General features: G+C 32.4%; 2 protein-coding genes across 2 annotated transcripts in view; both read left to right on the forward strand.

Annotated features, from left to right (window-relative positions):
* The first annotated feature begins 7172 nt into the window (after positions 1-7172).
* Positions 7173-10635, forward strand: LOC125841971 (phosphatidylinositol/phosphatidylcholine transfer protein SFH11). The gene is made up of 11 exons (XM_049521159.1): positions 7173-7550; positions 7656-7755; positions 7960-8226; positions 8991-9068; positions 9280-9381; positions 9485-9534; positions 9661-9769; positions 9866-9949; positions 10222-10341; positions 10416-10457; positions 10531-10635. The coding sequence occupies exons 1-11, from the start codon at positions 7189-7191 to the stop codon at positions 10600-10602; spliced, it is 1386 nt and encodes a 461-aa protein (XP_049377116.1). The 5' UTR covers positions 7173-7188; the 3' UTR covers positions 10603-10635.
* A 1065-nt stretch (positions 10636-11700) lies between these two features.
* LOC125842507 (vesicle-associated protein 1-1-like) overlaps positions 11701-16214 on the forward strand; it is a 6333-nt gene continuing 1819 nt past the window's right edge. The window contains exons 1-5 of the mRNA XM_049521807.1: positions 11701-11853; positions 11955-12025; positions 12106-12187; positions 12665-12780; positions 12981-13136. Coding sequence (XP_049377764.1) covers positions 11802-11853; positions 11955-12025; positions 12106-12187; positions 12665-12780; positions 12981-13136 — 477 coding nt within the window. The 5' untranslated portion in view covers positions 11701-11801. The remainder of the gene's footprint in view (positions 11854-11954; positions 12026-12105; positions 12188-12664; positions 12781-12980; positions 13137-16214) is intronic.

Below are 16214 nucleotides of genomic sequence, written 5' to 3' on the forward strand. Positions count from 1 at the left end.
ATCGGTTCGATTTACCAAATAAGAAAATGTCTGTAAATTTTTTTATGACTTCTTACTTCTCTAAATGCTTTGATATAGTGAAACAAGAAAGATAATGAGAAATTGCATCAATAAGCAAAAATATAGTATGAAGACTATAATTACATGTCACTGTCAAAACATAGTACGAAATTTCTGAAGTTAATCCTTTATAAACTTGCAAAAGCTACGACCTACAATTACAAACTAAAACTAAAATCAAAAAGTTCACAAGACTAAAACTAAAACTAAAACTAAAATCAAATAACTACAATTGCAAACCCTTACTTTAGTCTTTAGGTTTTGAGTAAACAATAAGGACTAGTAAAGCGGCATAGTGTGTGGGTAGAGTTCTAATAATTTGACACTGTTATAGTGTCTAGTTATATATTAAATTATTGATATTTAATATTTAGGAAGGGTAAAGTAGTAAATTTTTATCGGTTTACCCAATAACCCAATAGTAAAAATCGAAATCAAATCAGTAACCCAATAACTTTTTTTTATAAACCCATTAAAAACCCAATAAACTTAACTCAATAATATTTTTTCATTTCGATTTATTGATCGGTTCGATTTTTGCACACCCCTAATTGATACCTCATCAAACAGAGGTCTGCTTCGACGGTCTCTGAAAATGAATTACAGTACTAATATTTTTTTTATTGAAAGTGTTGCTTCAGATAATAACTCTCGCGCAAATTTAAATTTAATCGAATTTCAAAAAAAAAAATACGTCATTAAAACTAAACTATGGCAGGCTCTGCAGTCTTCTTGTATAATAACTGTTCCTATGGTTGTTTTTTTTCACTTGGTATTTGCCGTTCAACTTGATTAAATTTAAATTACCTATTGCAATACTCATTCGTAAATGGTGCTTCCAATCGATTTTCTTTATATTTACAGCTCTAACTTGATCTTTGATTAAGTGTGAAATAGTCATACATGTTGGTAATATGATAAGCTAATTGTAATAGGTTGAAAGATGAGCCAATAAAGGGTTGGAGGGTCAAATAGAAGAAACACGTGGCTAAAGAACAAAGCACGCCGCCAATGGAGTATGAGAAGATGAGGTCATACAAAAAGTGTCGCTAATTTCAATGACAAAATAGCGGGCCCCATATTTTAGAAACGTGTGTGTCTGTTCATTGCTTAGCTGTCTCCCACTGTATACAGTATTTGGTGCATTTTATTATTAGCCATACGTGTGCACTATTATTACTCCCTCCGTCCCTTTTTAGTTGTCCACTTTAGAAATGACACACAGATTAAGGCAACAATGATTAGCACAGTGAAGTTACAATTTTGTCCTTATGACAACTTTTCACTTCAAAATTACAACCACTTATTTGAATTCAAGTGAAATAAATTGGAGGGAAACAACATACACTTTTACAATTTTCAAGAAATGTAAATAAGGGTATAATAGGAAAAAATTTATTGTCCTTTCTTGATTTGTCAAAATGGACAACTAAATAGGGACAACTAAAAAAGGAAATATGGACAAGTAAATAGGGACGGAGGGAGTATTATTTCTACATACTTCCTTCGTCTTATTACTTTTTCATAAATATTGTGGACATTTTGTTTATGACATTGACACTCAGCTCTCTTTTTGTGTTTTAAATTTTTTATTTAGAATTTAAAATTATATTTGACATGTATTCTAATGATTTTTTTCTCGAAGTTTTATAAGCTAAAGTTTAGAATATTCAAAAATAAATCTGAGCTTCTTTTGAAAATTAGAGGTATGTTTGGTATCAAGTATTTTTTAGGGAAAAATAGAACAACAACAATAACAATAAAATTTCACAAAATAATATTTAAAAATAAATAAATTATGTATACATATATTAGTACTGTCACTTTTCTTTTTTAAAGAAAAGAAGATTAGATTGCCAGCTTGCACCCTTCCATTTGTTTTCATTCCAACAAACATAAAGCAGATTCACCAAAAAGAAAAGATAATATAAAATAAATTAGTACTTGTCCATCACCAATCATTAAAATTATAAGAATTTTCTACGTGGCATCATTTACTTTTGTATAATTTTTTTTAAAAAAAATTATGGTCTAAATACTTCATGACCATTTATATTGGTATAAATTATTTTATTAATGGTAAAAAAATGAAATATTATTTCAAATTATAGTAAAGTAATATTTTTTTTGAAATGAATTAAAAAGAAAAATATATCACATAAATTGCAAAGAGGTAGTACAATGATTGACTTTTTGATTTCTCGCCCAATGTTCAATACACACATTTAGACTCTAACTATATCAAAATTTACGTCGGAAATCCCCAATTCCAAATTGAGGGATAAAGCACCCTCTAACAACAACAAAGAAGACTCAAACTCAAAATCTCTGATTAAAGATAAAAAATACTTACTACTCTATCACGACCTTTATCGTCGATTGGCTGGCTTTGCTTCTACTTACAACCATTTTGAAAAGTTTTTGAAAGATGGTGACACATATATATTTAGAGGTAGCAAAGTTCCAGTTGTCTTTTTTAAAATTTTTATGTTGTTTGTGCTTTTTGGTAGGGAGCCATTTGTCTGGTATAGACTAATAGCAACAAAAAATTATAATAAGTGAAATTCTAGACCTATAATATGCCACTTGAAAAACAATGGCTTAAAACACAACCAAGTGGTTCAACCATTTTCTTTCCATCCATAATTTTTTATTTTTTATTTGTTAAATAAGTGAAGTGGAAAAGAAAAAAGAGGGGAAATTGTCACACATCAAGTAGCTTTTATTGATAGTGGTGGAGACAAAACTTTAAAAAATACAAAAATATCACATCTAGAATTTTAAATTAAGGTGTATTTGATGCTAATAAAAATATTTTTCTGAAAAATAAGTAATATGACAGATATTTTAAAAATATTTATATATATAATTTAGATGAATATTATAAAAGAATAAATACAACAAAAGTGTAGCGGAGATGAGGGGTTGGGGTGAGGGTAAATATTTTCTCTATTTATACTAGGAAAGTTCATATATGGCGATGGAATATTGGTGTATCTATTCATTTTGTCTCAAATTAATAGTATGAAATTTGATAATTTAAAATCTTGAATCTATTTCTATATTCAACACAATTTTAATTAAAAAATGTTGCGAATTAGTACTTAATAGGTAAATAATGAAAGGAACTTTCAACTATTATGGTACTTTATTATAATTTTGGTACTTTATTATACTCTATTCCTTTTATTTCATTTGAATCCAATCAAAAGCGTTTTATTACTTATTCTTTCTCATACATAGAGGCGAAGCTATAGTATCATCAAGTGACTAGTTGGACACTCTTTATTGAAAAATTACAATATATGTAAGTGAAATCTTACTATTTTAAACACCCTCAAAATCAATAGAGACCTGTAGCATAGTGGCAAAGGTATGCACAAAACTTTCACGACGTCCAAGTTCAATTTCTTGTGTCCGCACAATTTTGATGTGAAGTGAGTAGTAGCTCGGTGACAATTGGGTGCAGAAGTATGCAGGGCATGCAAGAATTGAATCCCTATGAAGTTACTTTCTTTTAGTGTGCTATCTAAAATTTAAACACCTTTAATGAAATTTTCTGACTACGTTACTTTTTATACTGCCCTTAATAATAAATTGCTACGTAAAATAGTAATAGTCACATTTAAAATTTCAAAGCATCATTAACAAGATTAGTTTAACATAATATTCCCTCTAACTAATACATTCTTAAAAGGTGTTTCAGGTCAATAAGGATGAAATAATATGAAACCGATGAAATATTAAATTTAACACACAATATGTCCATAGATGTAAACTTCTAAATCATTGAATTCTTAACCCACAATAATTGAAGATTTCTGTGGTTCTAAATTTGTTAAGGCATCACACTCAACAGTCTTTTCCACCAATTTATGAACTTTGTCAAGTAATTGTTAGGTCCCCATAATTAAATACAACCCCATTATTACATATATATATATATGCTAATAGATCAAAGAACAATTATATATGTACAACAAATTTGTCTTAGTAAAAAACAAGATAACAAAATATGATGGCTATTGCAATGATTGTGATCATGAGTTAAATTTTTTTTCTAAAAAACTGATTAGGATATGAAACCATGAAAATTGAAAAATAATACTTTTATTTTTCAGGTGTAATACAGTTAAACTTCGCTATAACAGATTAACAATATTGTTCATTTATTCAAATATATATTTTGGCTGTTATAAAAGAATGATGTTATTAAAAAATAATAATATAAAATAATATGTAAAAGTTATAGTGAAATATTTCTATAGAGAATGATTGTTATAAAGAAATTTAATTGCATGAGAGATGTTCTCGTGAAAATTAATTATTCAATGTACCAACTTAATCATTGTTTGTTTAGCACCTCATATTTTATTCGAGATTTAAAATACAAAGTTTTAGCATCTAAAATTGGTGAAAAATTAACCTTTTGTTCCTTTGTACTTAATATTATTTAAATAAAACTTATGAATTTAAAAATTACATGAAAAGTAATTACATTTAAAATATTTGTAAGTTGTTGCCAAAGAAAAAAAGTTAAATTTGAATCTTTAAATAATGGACAAATTACTTAACTACACTCCTTTACTTACCTTAATATCCATTTATCCCTACTTATTTCAAAAATTTCAAAAATCCCTTATTTCCCCCAATTAATAAAATCTGTAAGATACATAAAGATGTGCACAACGCTATGTATCCCGCATGCATCCCGTGCACAACGCTATGTATCCCGCATGTATCATGTGCACAACGCTATGTATCCCGTTATGTGGAATGTATCAAACCTAATGTATCCCGTGCACAACGCTATGTATTCCGCAAACATTATTTTTAAGGGATTTTTGGTAAATAGAAAATTAGAAGGGATAGGATGTTATTTAGTACTTATAATATGTGGTTCTTATAATTTATACTTAAATAATTGTGACCCAAATTTAACCATTTTGGTGGGCCGAAGCTTAATGGGTTTCTGATGATCCAATATACACGATCCACTTTAAAACTAAAATTGGGCCTTGAGTCCAAATTGGAGAAAATAAACAAAAATAGTCCCTTATATTAGAAAAATTAGTCTCTTAAATATTCTCCCAAGTAGTTTTGCTCTTTTAATTTTGTCAAAAGTGAGCATTTTTTTAATTTTCGTAAAATATTTAACAAATCTATTAGTTAGACAGAAGAGATTATGGGAAAAAAACCTTTTAAACTAGAAATATCAAAGAAAAAAAACATATCAAATCCTACAAATCGTAACACCAAAAACTATTCCAAACACCGAAAATAGAAATATAAAAAAAATATAAAGTAGCAAAAGTCACACATACTTCAAAAATAGATCAGAATAACAAAAACTTTATCTCCAAATATGAGTTCATGTTAAATTATTTTTTCACAATTTCTACTAAATTTAACATTTGATGTTTATTATCAACTTTCGATAGACCAAAGTCATTTCCTTTGTTCAGATCGGGAAGAAATGAGGTGACTGAGCCCTATCACAAAATGAGCAAATTAGCGACTTATTAAAACAATACATACAATTTATGTCGATGCTAACGCCGGATTATTTTGAACCTACCCTTACACTTTCTTTTACCATCATTTCTCAAATACAAGTAGCTACTTTCCTTAGTGTAAACCACGTTTCACAATAAGAATATGCATTTCTCTCGGATTGAGAAAAGGTATTTTGTGCTTTTTTTTGTAACCTATATTTTACTTTCTTTTTTATTTGTTGTTGTACTATTGCTAAATACTTTCTCCCATTTCAATATGTTTGACATATTTGAACTTACACATAATTTAAGAAAGTAAAGAAACTTACGAATTTTGTGGTAATCTCATAGCCTTAAATATGTCAGGTGAAAAGTTGAAATAAAAAAATTAGAAAAAAAGGAAAAGAATCACTTTTTGAAACAGACTAAAAATGAAAATGGGCCAAACAAATTGAAATGGAGTTAAGTTCTACTCCATCTGTTTCAATTTATGTGACTTACTTTTTTTTTAGCCAGTTAAAAAAATTGACATATTTCTATATTAAGTAACAATTTAACTATAAAATGTCTATTTTACCCTTTATGAAATAATTTACAGCCACACAAATTTCTATTATTCATTTTGGACCACAAGTTTTAAAAGTCTTCTTTTCTTCTTTAAACTCCGTGTCAAATCTAACTACCTCACAAAAAATGAGACGGGAAGTAGTATTAATTACTTATAACAGTTGATCCATAGTTAGCTGTCACTAAGGTTTCCCGGGGTTTTCTTGACATTAAAACATTCGAAAATTATGAAGTATATGATTCCATATACTCACAAAAAGTTAATTCCTTTCAATAACTCTCAATGCATCTATTTATCTTTTCTTCATTCTTCAATCAATTCATTCTCTTTTGGGATTCTTCTTTCTTAATTTTCCAAAATTTATTGGCAAGTTTCTCTCTTTTCATCATATTTATTTTACCTTTTTCCAATTCTTGATTTTTGATTGTACTTTCCTTGTTTTAACCATATATTTGATTAAGATTATTGTTGGATTTACACTTACTACAAAAAAAAGAACTTTTTTTTTCTTCTTACATTGTGTTATTGTATATGGTATTATTAATGTTCTATGATGTTTGGATTTGATATTAGTTGCAACACCCCTCCCCTTAATGTTGTATGGAAATGAATGTTTCCCCTCTAAAGCCAATATCCACGAGATGAGTGATCGTAGAGATGCAAATGTTAGGATGGATATGCGGTGTTACAAGATTAGATAAGATAAGAAATGATCATATTTGTTAGAAGATGCAAGTAGCTCACAAACAGGATAGAATGAGTAGACCTAAATTTACGAGGAATGAAGTTATCTCGTAAGATCTAGCAAAAGATAGAACACGAGGAAAATTGAAAACTAGTGTGCTTATGGAAGACTGATCTTCGTAATGTTAAAAGATATAACCACTAAAGTGTATTAGTGAAACCTCTAGTAGTGTTAGATTATCTTTTGATACAGAGTATTGAGAATTCACATTGCTGATCCCAACTATAGCCAGGGATTGAGATATGAACTTGTGCTTTAATTTCATGATTCGCAAACTAAAACTTGATTCTGTTGTTTGTTTACAGTTTAACTAGCTACACATGCGTACATCCAAAGAAACGTTTAAGGAAATACTAATTTCCGCTGGCATTAAAGGAAGCAGACAATCTTCAAGTTCTAATAAAGAAGGAGAGTCTACTAAACAAAAGGCCAAAATTCTCCATCCTCCCATAGAAACTTTTTGGCATTTACCTCCAACAAAAGAGCAAAAGAAGTCTACCAAATCAAGAACCAAGAAAACCATAATGTCTTTGACATTTAAGAGAAAGAGCAAAGATTTGCAAACAATTCTTGGAGGATCACATGATCCTAAGGATGAACAAATTGTTGATTCATTTCGTGAGTTGCTTTTTCTTGAGGGTCAGCAGATAGATAAAAACAATGACTACCATACACTTTTAAGGTAATGTTTCGCTGGTAAATTTAGTCACTGCTTCTACTCCATGTCAGACTCTAGTTAGAAAAGAGAAAGATAAATTGAGTTTGATGTTACTTTATGTGAATACAGATTTCTTAGAATGAGGGATTATGATCTTCCAAAAGCAAAGAACATGTATTTGAACTATTTGAAGTGGCGAGAGGAGTTTCATGTGGATGAAATTTCCAAGGTGATTGAAAGACAGTATTGTTAGTAGACGTCCTTCGATTTCTGTTACTATCAGTTGTTCCTTGTACCTCGATTATTGTATTGTTTTGTTACTATCTGTTGTTTTTGTTATTATCTGTTGTCTCTTACTTCTTGATTGAAAACTTGCTTTATGTTCGACAGTCCTTTGATTCTTTGTTCATTTTTGGGTTGAATGATGCTGCAGGAGTTCAAGTTTGAGGAATTCAATGAGGTTAAACAGTGTTATCCTCATGGATTTCACGGAGTAGATAGATATGGTAGACCAATTTACATTGACAGAATTGGAATGGTAAATCTCACTAGGCTCCTTGAAGTAACTACTACTGAGAGATTTGTGAAATATCATGTGTCTGAACAAGAGAAAACATTGAACTGGAGATTCCCTGCATGTTCACTTGCTGCAAAGAAACATATAGCTTCCACCGTCAGCATCGTGGATGTGAAGGATGTGGTAAAAATCTGCTTGTCCGTTTGATCTTTCACTTATTTGATAAGCATATTCACACTTTATTTGTTTTGATAAGAATATTACCGAGGACATGACCTTAGATTAGGAGGTATGGATGACATGGATTATGGTTGAAGGTTATTTAGATAGTTGAGCGTTGTCTCACTTATCCTTCTGGCTTCTGTATAGGGATTACTGAGGACATGATCTTAGATAGGAGGTATGAATGACATTGTGTTCGTGCTGCATAGCATTCTCTGTCCCTGACCTATCTTGACAAAATGATTTGATCTTGGCTTGGTTAACACAATGAAATTAATTTGCTCAACGCAACCATAAGATGCTTGAGTTGTCCCACCACACATAGCAAGTTTAGATCTCTTACCGTGTCTGATCATTGGACAAATCTCTGGCATGATCTATTGAGTCTTCATTTATAGGTATCAATATACGTCCACAGGATAGTTTCTTTAAGTTGTATTTTCATGTGAATTGGCATATTGTATGGTTTTTTACTAAATTCAACATTCATTCTCCTGTTATGAGTTTCACATATTATAAATGGTTGACTAGTTGTTTCACTATGTCAGTTGTAAGAGTGTCATCAAATGAACTTTAAGAAAAAATCAAACTTCTTTGATGACAAAGTTCCATACATAGATGCTCAGCACTTCCAAGAATTCTGCATTACTGATAACAAATGGATGCTTAGATTCTTTTATTCTTCGGAGAATGTCTAAACGAAACAAACCAATCTTCTTTGACAGGGAGTTTCAAGTTTTTCGAAGCCTGCAAGGCTTCTCTTTCTGGAAATTCAGAAGATAGACAGTCACTATTATCCAGAGGTATGCTAGGTGATGCAAGTCTATTCTTTCTCTTCTGGAAATACCAACTTTTTCAGTTAGTCTTGCTCCCTATAAGAAAATTGGAAGAAGGAGCAATATATATTGGCATAGTACTGTTATGCACATTATAATAGATTGAACTATGGTAAAAGAAGAACGACTAAACGCAAGAAAACTAATATTTGCTAATCATCAACTTGCATTTTTACAGACGTTGCATCGCCTTTTTATCATTAATGCTGGTTCTGGATTCAAAGTCCTGTGGAAAGCAATCAAGGCATTTCTTGATCAACGCACCCTAGCAAAGATTCAAGTACTTTCTTTTCCTTCTCCGTCACCCTCCTCTATGTTTCTTGGCTAAACTAGGCCAACTAGGGAAGGGAATTATACTTTTAAGACATACACCACAATTACAGGTGCTCGGGAGCAACTACACGAAGACCTTACTAGAAGTTATTGATCCAAGGTAAAAAATTAATCAGCTCAACATTTTTCCATTTTATGTTTAGCACCTGATGAATGGATGCAAATACGCGTATACAAGGTTGCTGTAGGAGTTGTTTTCTTCTGATGCGTGAAATTGCTACTGCAGTAATCTTCCAACTTTCCTCGGTGGCAACTGCACATGTTCCGACTATGGAGGCTGCCTCTTTAGCGATAAAGGACCATGGAATGATCCTTCAGTTACAACTATATTTCAGGTTTTAACCTGTCGCGATGTTGATTCAAATTTAATGATGTTTGGTATATCATGACATGTCTGAAAATGTTGAGTAAGATGTCACATTTTTGTATAGGCAATGCTTGAAGCCGAAGAGGAGAATATCGACGATGAAGAGCAGAATTGTTCTGCTTCAAAAGATTCCTTTGATGGTTTTACTGTAAGCAAATTTAGTTCAAAAAACATCAATAAGTAGAGAACATCTAAGATAACTTACTAACATATTTGTTAGGCCTATCTAAAATGTCTAGTAAATACTCCATCCGTTTCAATTTGTTTGTCTGGTTTTGATTTGACACGAAGTTTAAACAAGTACATAAGACTTTTGAATTTTGCAGTCTTATGACTTAAACTAAAGAATGTACCAAAATGTCTTTTAATCTTGTGGTCTTCTGAGAGTCAAGGGTCTGATCTCGAGCTTTGTAAATGCAGCCGGATAATGTAAGTATTAAGGATGTCTATGATGGGACTCCATCAACAGAAGATACTTTTGGACTGCCAGTTCTACAGAAGATCCTAACACTTCAAAGTGTTGTCAATGACACAAAATCAGTAAGTTGATTGTTTTTCGTCTTCCTGGTTCTTCCTCTGTACTAAAGTACATCGATACTATGTTTATGGCACAGAAAATCCAGGCATTGGAAGCTGCTCTTAAGGACACAACATCGGTTAGTATGACAAAAATATTGTTGTACTGTTAATTGTTGCTGCAAACAGAACCTAAATGATCATGTTTTATAGGTGATAGAAGGACTTGGACAACCAATTGAAGAGCTGAAAAAACATATTTTAGTATCAAAGTTAAGAGCTTGAGTTACCAAATGAAGAATTTCAACCTTTTTTTTTTTTGAAGTTTCTTGCTGTTGTCAATTGATTTTAAATAAAAAAGAGTAACTATGTTAAATAAGACAACCTGTTTACAGACAAAATTCAAGTTAAAGAATCAGTTCTCTTTAAATTTTGGTATAGTTTTGCTCCTACCTTTTCAATTTTTATGCATGTTGTTGTATCTATGGCTAAATACAAACTACATATCTAATTTGACCTATGGACGAATATGTTTATATGTTACGAGAATTAGAATAGACAGGGGTGTGGTGTGAAGTATATGTATCTAGAGTTTGTTCTTCGTGGAATACCAATAATAACTACGCCTTAATTCCAAGCAAGTTGGATAAATAGACAAAATTGAATGGACTGGTAAAGACAATGATTTGAATTTGAGCTGCTGGAGACAAATTAAGTATTTGACATATTATTGGTTTTGGTTAATTTTACTTTGCATGTTAATGTACCACAACCCTTCTCTTTTATTCGAATTTGAGATCAACAATATGAACAAGCTCACACATAATTTTTTATTTAAAATTTAATAATTAGGCAAGTTGCAGCTAAGCAAACCTACTATATATGATTGCCAACAAGCCACCCGTGGAAGCTAAACTTTTTCTTTTTGGACCAAAGTATTAATGATAGAGACATTTTTTGGATCAAAGTATTGACAAGAAAGACATCTTTGAACCAAAATATTAACGGTGGACATTTTACATTTTTGTTTAATTTTACATAATCTCAGAAATATTTTTGGACCAAAATATTGACAACATCTTTAAATCAAGTTATTAACTATGGATATTTTTGTTTAATTTACATAGTTTAAAGGCATTTTTAATCTTTTTCCATAATATATATAGATTCTAAATTTTTTAAAAAGTAAATATTTTCTAATTATTGTAAATTCGAGACTTGAAAAAGGAAACAAATATTTTGAAATATATGTAAACTAAAAAGAAGAAGTTAGTATTTACGGATCACTCCACATACTTTTACTAAAAGGTAAATTGAGTCCACTTCAAAAAGCTTTGTGAATTGGGGTTTTTTCCCTCACAAGTACAGAATCAGAAGAGATATATACGGATCACCCCCCAAGTTTTATTACATTGTATTACCAGACGAAAAAAAAGTATCCATTTTTCCCCTTTTGATTCACCTTTTTGTGCTTTCAGAAGAAAATGAGCAGTGGAGAGCTTTTGAAAATCGAACCCCTTGAGCTCAAATTTTCCTGTTAGTTTCCTCAGTTTCTCATACCCTTTTTTCCTGTTTTTTTTGCACAATTTTTTCGTATTTTTTTTTGATGCATTTCTGTGTATAATGTGTTTGATTAGTCGAGTTGAAGAAGCAGATCTGTTGCTCGATTCATTTGTCAAATAATACTGAAGAGCATGTCGCTTTCAAGGTAATATTAATTATATAATTATATTTTCTTGTTGAATTTTCGAATTAGCAACTTCGAATTGTTGTATATACTGTTTTCAGGTCAAAACGACAAACCCCAAAAAGTATTGTGTTCGACCCAATACAGGGATTGTGTTGCCCCGATCGACTTCTGAAGTTATAGGTACATATTATAATTTTGTCCACTAAAAATAGTGATAATAGTACTTTGAATCACTGAAAATATTCTTAATTTAGTCCTTGTGATGTTTAAAACATATTTAATCGTCGATTGATTGAAATGTGTATGTTTGGTTCCTTTAGAGTAATAGTGGAACATATGGTAATCATGGAAAAATTGTGAATTTTCACAAGTAAAGTATCAACAGTGCGCATTTCAAGTAATTGAAGGTTAAATGAGCTTAGTTGGATGCACAAGGACTAAAATTAGAGTTTATCAAAAATTGAGACAAAAAATATTATTAGCCCAAAAATATTGAAAAAAAATGATTTTTTGGAAAGTGAAGTCATCTAAGATGTTTTGAATTTTGAGGATGAAAAGTTAAAGAAAATGTAGATTGAATTTTGAAATAAGCGTTGTGATTTATGCTATTAAAATGCCATGGTTGGTGAATAGTGTTTGGTTATGCATCTTTTGTAGTTACAATGCAAGCTCAGAAGGAGGCCCCTTCTGACATGCAATGCAAGGACAAGTTTCTACTTCAGAGTGTAGTTGCAACTCCTGGTGTCGCTGCAAAAGATATTACTCAAGAAATGGTAACAGTACCATTCTTTTTTGTCCTTTTTAGTTTGTCAAGACTAGAAATGTGGAACCGTTGCATATTTTACTGTCCAACTAGTGTTTGATTCTAAACTTAGTGTTGACAATTGAATAAGATAAAAAGAAGTTGGATCAACTATAGTTTCTGTATTAAACTTAAGTTTTAGTTTGCTGAATTGTAATGATCTCTTTGTAGTTCAATAAGGCAGAAGGACGTGTTGTTGATGAGTGCAAGTTGAAAGTGATTTATCTTCCCCCAGCTCAGCCACCATCCCCGGTTGCAGAAGGATCAGAAGAAGGTTTTTCACCAAAGGAATCCATGAAAGATAATGGCCATCAAAATGGTTCTGAGGTTATTTACTTATTATATCACTTGTTTATGATGTTAATGGATGTGAGTTTGTGCACTGGGAACCATGATCATTATTTTGATATTATTGTTACTTTCAGTTGTCTAGAACTTCATTGAAACTGATGAAAATTATCAGAGATGGATGTTCCACTTGCATTCTATAGTTTCTAACCATGTTACCAATAAAATGTCATTAACCGATGTGCTTCAGAGTGTGTGCCATACTTTTATGTATGAGGATCAAAATTTAATGTATTTTCTAGACATATGTCAAATGAAAAATTCATTAATGTGTTTCTGAGTGTCCATACGTATATGTGTGAATATAAAAAGTTTTTAAGAGTGTGTGGCAGGCTCTTATTGATTTCTAGTTACATCTGGTGAGTTGTGGTAGGTCGACTTTGGCATTATGGCATGTGTGCGATGCCTGTTCCTACAATTAACTCAAGCCATATTTATTCTATGTCCTTGTATAAATGTCATATGTGGATAAAAATAGCACAATGAGCTAGATAATTCAGAAATATCTTAGATGTGGAAGATACGCCTTTGATGGTGTCAACATTAGACACAATATGTCGTGGCTACAAGAACACTGACCATATTTATTCTATGTCCTTGTATATTTAATGTCATATGTGGATAAAAATAGCACAAATGAGCTAGATAATTCAGAAATATCTTAGATGTGCAAGATACGATTTTGATGGTGTCAACATTAGACACAATATGTCGTGGCTACAAGAACACTGATTCTTCCAAAATATCTCTAAAGCCACAAAGCATGAATGCTCCATTGGTATAGGAAGCTGATAGTGGTTTGATTAACATGAGAGAGAGAGAGAAGGGTGTTGTTGGGATCTACGCCTCCTGCTAACAATTGGTATTGCCTTCTTAAAGTTAAGATTTTCTCATGACATTTTCCTTACATTTATGTTATGGTAGAAGATTTTAAGCGAAATTGCAATTTGTAGTGTGTTGGGATCTAACCGCTCCTGCTAACGACTTGTATGGTAGAATGGTGTTAGCAACGTAAACTTATGGTTGTTGTTCACATCAGAAAGGATATTTAAATTCTTTGGCTGAACTATAATTCAGAAAGAACTAGCTTTATCCTTGACCTCTTTTCAGTTAGTTTCAAGTTTTTACATTTCCACTCAAGAATATCAGTAATAGAATTCTACCATGCTGAAATATCTGTTTCACTAGTTTTCTCTCCCAAGATGTCAGAAGTGTCTAATATGTTAAGGTCAAAATCATTTTGTATAACTTTGGAACTTGATCACTCATTCGGTCTGCTGGCTGCTAAGGTACCAGTAATGTCCCAAAGCTATCTTAGAACAAGTTCTCTTTGAGAAACCATCAGACTATACAACAACAACATACCTAGTATGTCCCACAAGTTACCAGCGGACTATAAATTTTCATATTATCCCATGTGACATTGAGCTGTGAACAAGCTGGTTTAGCACAGTTTCTTTCTTTTCTTAATTAGTCCATGGAATTATTTTGCTTCAAGCAATTGATAAGCTGAGATAGATGGTAGAAACATGTGGTATTACAGTCATAATCACCTATTCATCTTGATAACTAGGTCTATGCAACTGACATATCATTTGTTTATGGAAGAACTTCTAATTTATTATTGTAACCTTCCTAATTTGTTTGATACTCTTTCCATTTTTGTCCATCCCCAAAAAATATTCAGAATGTATCTACTAATTTTAACATTCCAATTTTACCATTGACATGACTTCTTGTTGGCTCCACCAGATACAAGACAGTGTTTGGTACAAGGGTACTTTGGTAGTTTATTCATAAATGGGTTAAGTTTCAAACGTCTTTTTTTTCTTTCTGAAACTTCATGTCTGGTCAAACTTCATGAGGGATAGATGGACTATTAAATATTTTTAGGTTTTTTCTCCAGTGTTGATTCTTTCTGAAACTTCATGTCTGGTCAAACTTCATGAGGGATAGATGGACTATTAAATATTTTTAGGTTTTTTCTCCAGTGTTGATTCTTCAAACATTCTTTATCTTGAAATCTAGTGGATGATGCAATTAAGTGAATATCACTCTTTTCATGTTTAATTCTACATTTCTTCCCACCCTTCGGGGTGGCCCAGTGGTTTGGGCTTGGGACTTCCATGTTGGAGGTCTCAAGTTCGAAACCCCTTGCCAGCGAAAGCAAGGGGTTTGCCTTCTGGGTCGAGCTCGTCGCACCGGGCTTGCCTAGTGCGGGTTACCTCTCCTATGTGGTTTGCGAGCTATTGCATAGGAGCGGGGGTTTTACCCTGTGCGCACCCAAAGGGTAGCGGCTGCGGGTTTCCCTTGTCAACAACAACAACCCAGTGAAATCCCACTAGGTGGGGTCTGGGGAGGGTAAATAGTACGCAGACCTTGCCACTACCTCGTGGAGGTAGAGAGGCTGTTTCTAAGAGACCCTCAGCTCAAGAACATCAAATCTAAGTGGCAAGAGAGATATATGCAAACATAACAGCCAATACAAAAGATAGTGTATAGTCAACCAATGAGACAATAACAAGAAAGATATAGGGAGTGAAACGTAGTAAACAGCAAAAGGCTAAGACTGCTCCAAACGCTAACAACCCAAACCCTCGCAAGGGAAGACAACCCGCTAACCCTACTAACCTTCAACCTTAATTCGCGACCTCCACTCTTTCCTATCTAGAGTCATGTCCTCGGTGATGTAAAGCATAGCCAAGTCTTGTCTAATCACCTCTTCCCAATACTTCTTGGGTCTACCTCTACCCCTCCGCGTACCCTCTACCACCATTACCTCGCACCTCCTCACTGGGGCGTCTGCACTCCGTCTCTTCACATGTCCAAACCATCTCAGTCTCGCTTCCCTCAGCTTGTCCACCACAGAGGCCACTCCCACCTTCTCCCGGATAACCTCATTCCTAATCTTGTCGCTCCTAGTGTGCCCACATATCCATCTCAACATCCTCATCTCCGCAACATGCATTTTATGAACATGTGCGTTCTTAACTGGCCAACACTCCGCTCCATACAACAAGGCCGGTCTAACTACCACTCTGTAGAACTTACCTTTAA

The sequence above is a fragment of the Solanum stenotomum genome, chromosome 10 (genome assembly GCF_019186545.1).
Source record: "Solanum stenotomum isolate F172 chromosome 10, ASM1918654v1, whole genome shotgun sequence".
In the NCBI taxonomy this organism is placed as follows: Eukaryota; Viridiplantae; Streptophyta; class Magnoliopsida; order Solanales; family Solanaceae; genus Solanum; species Solanum stenotomum.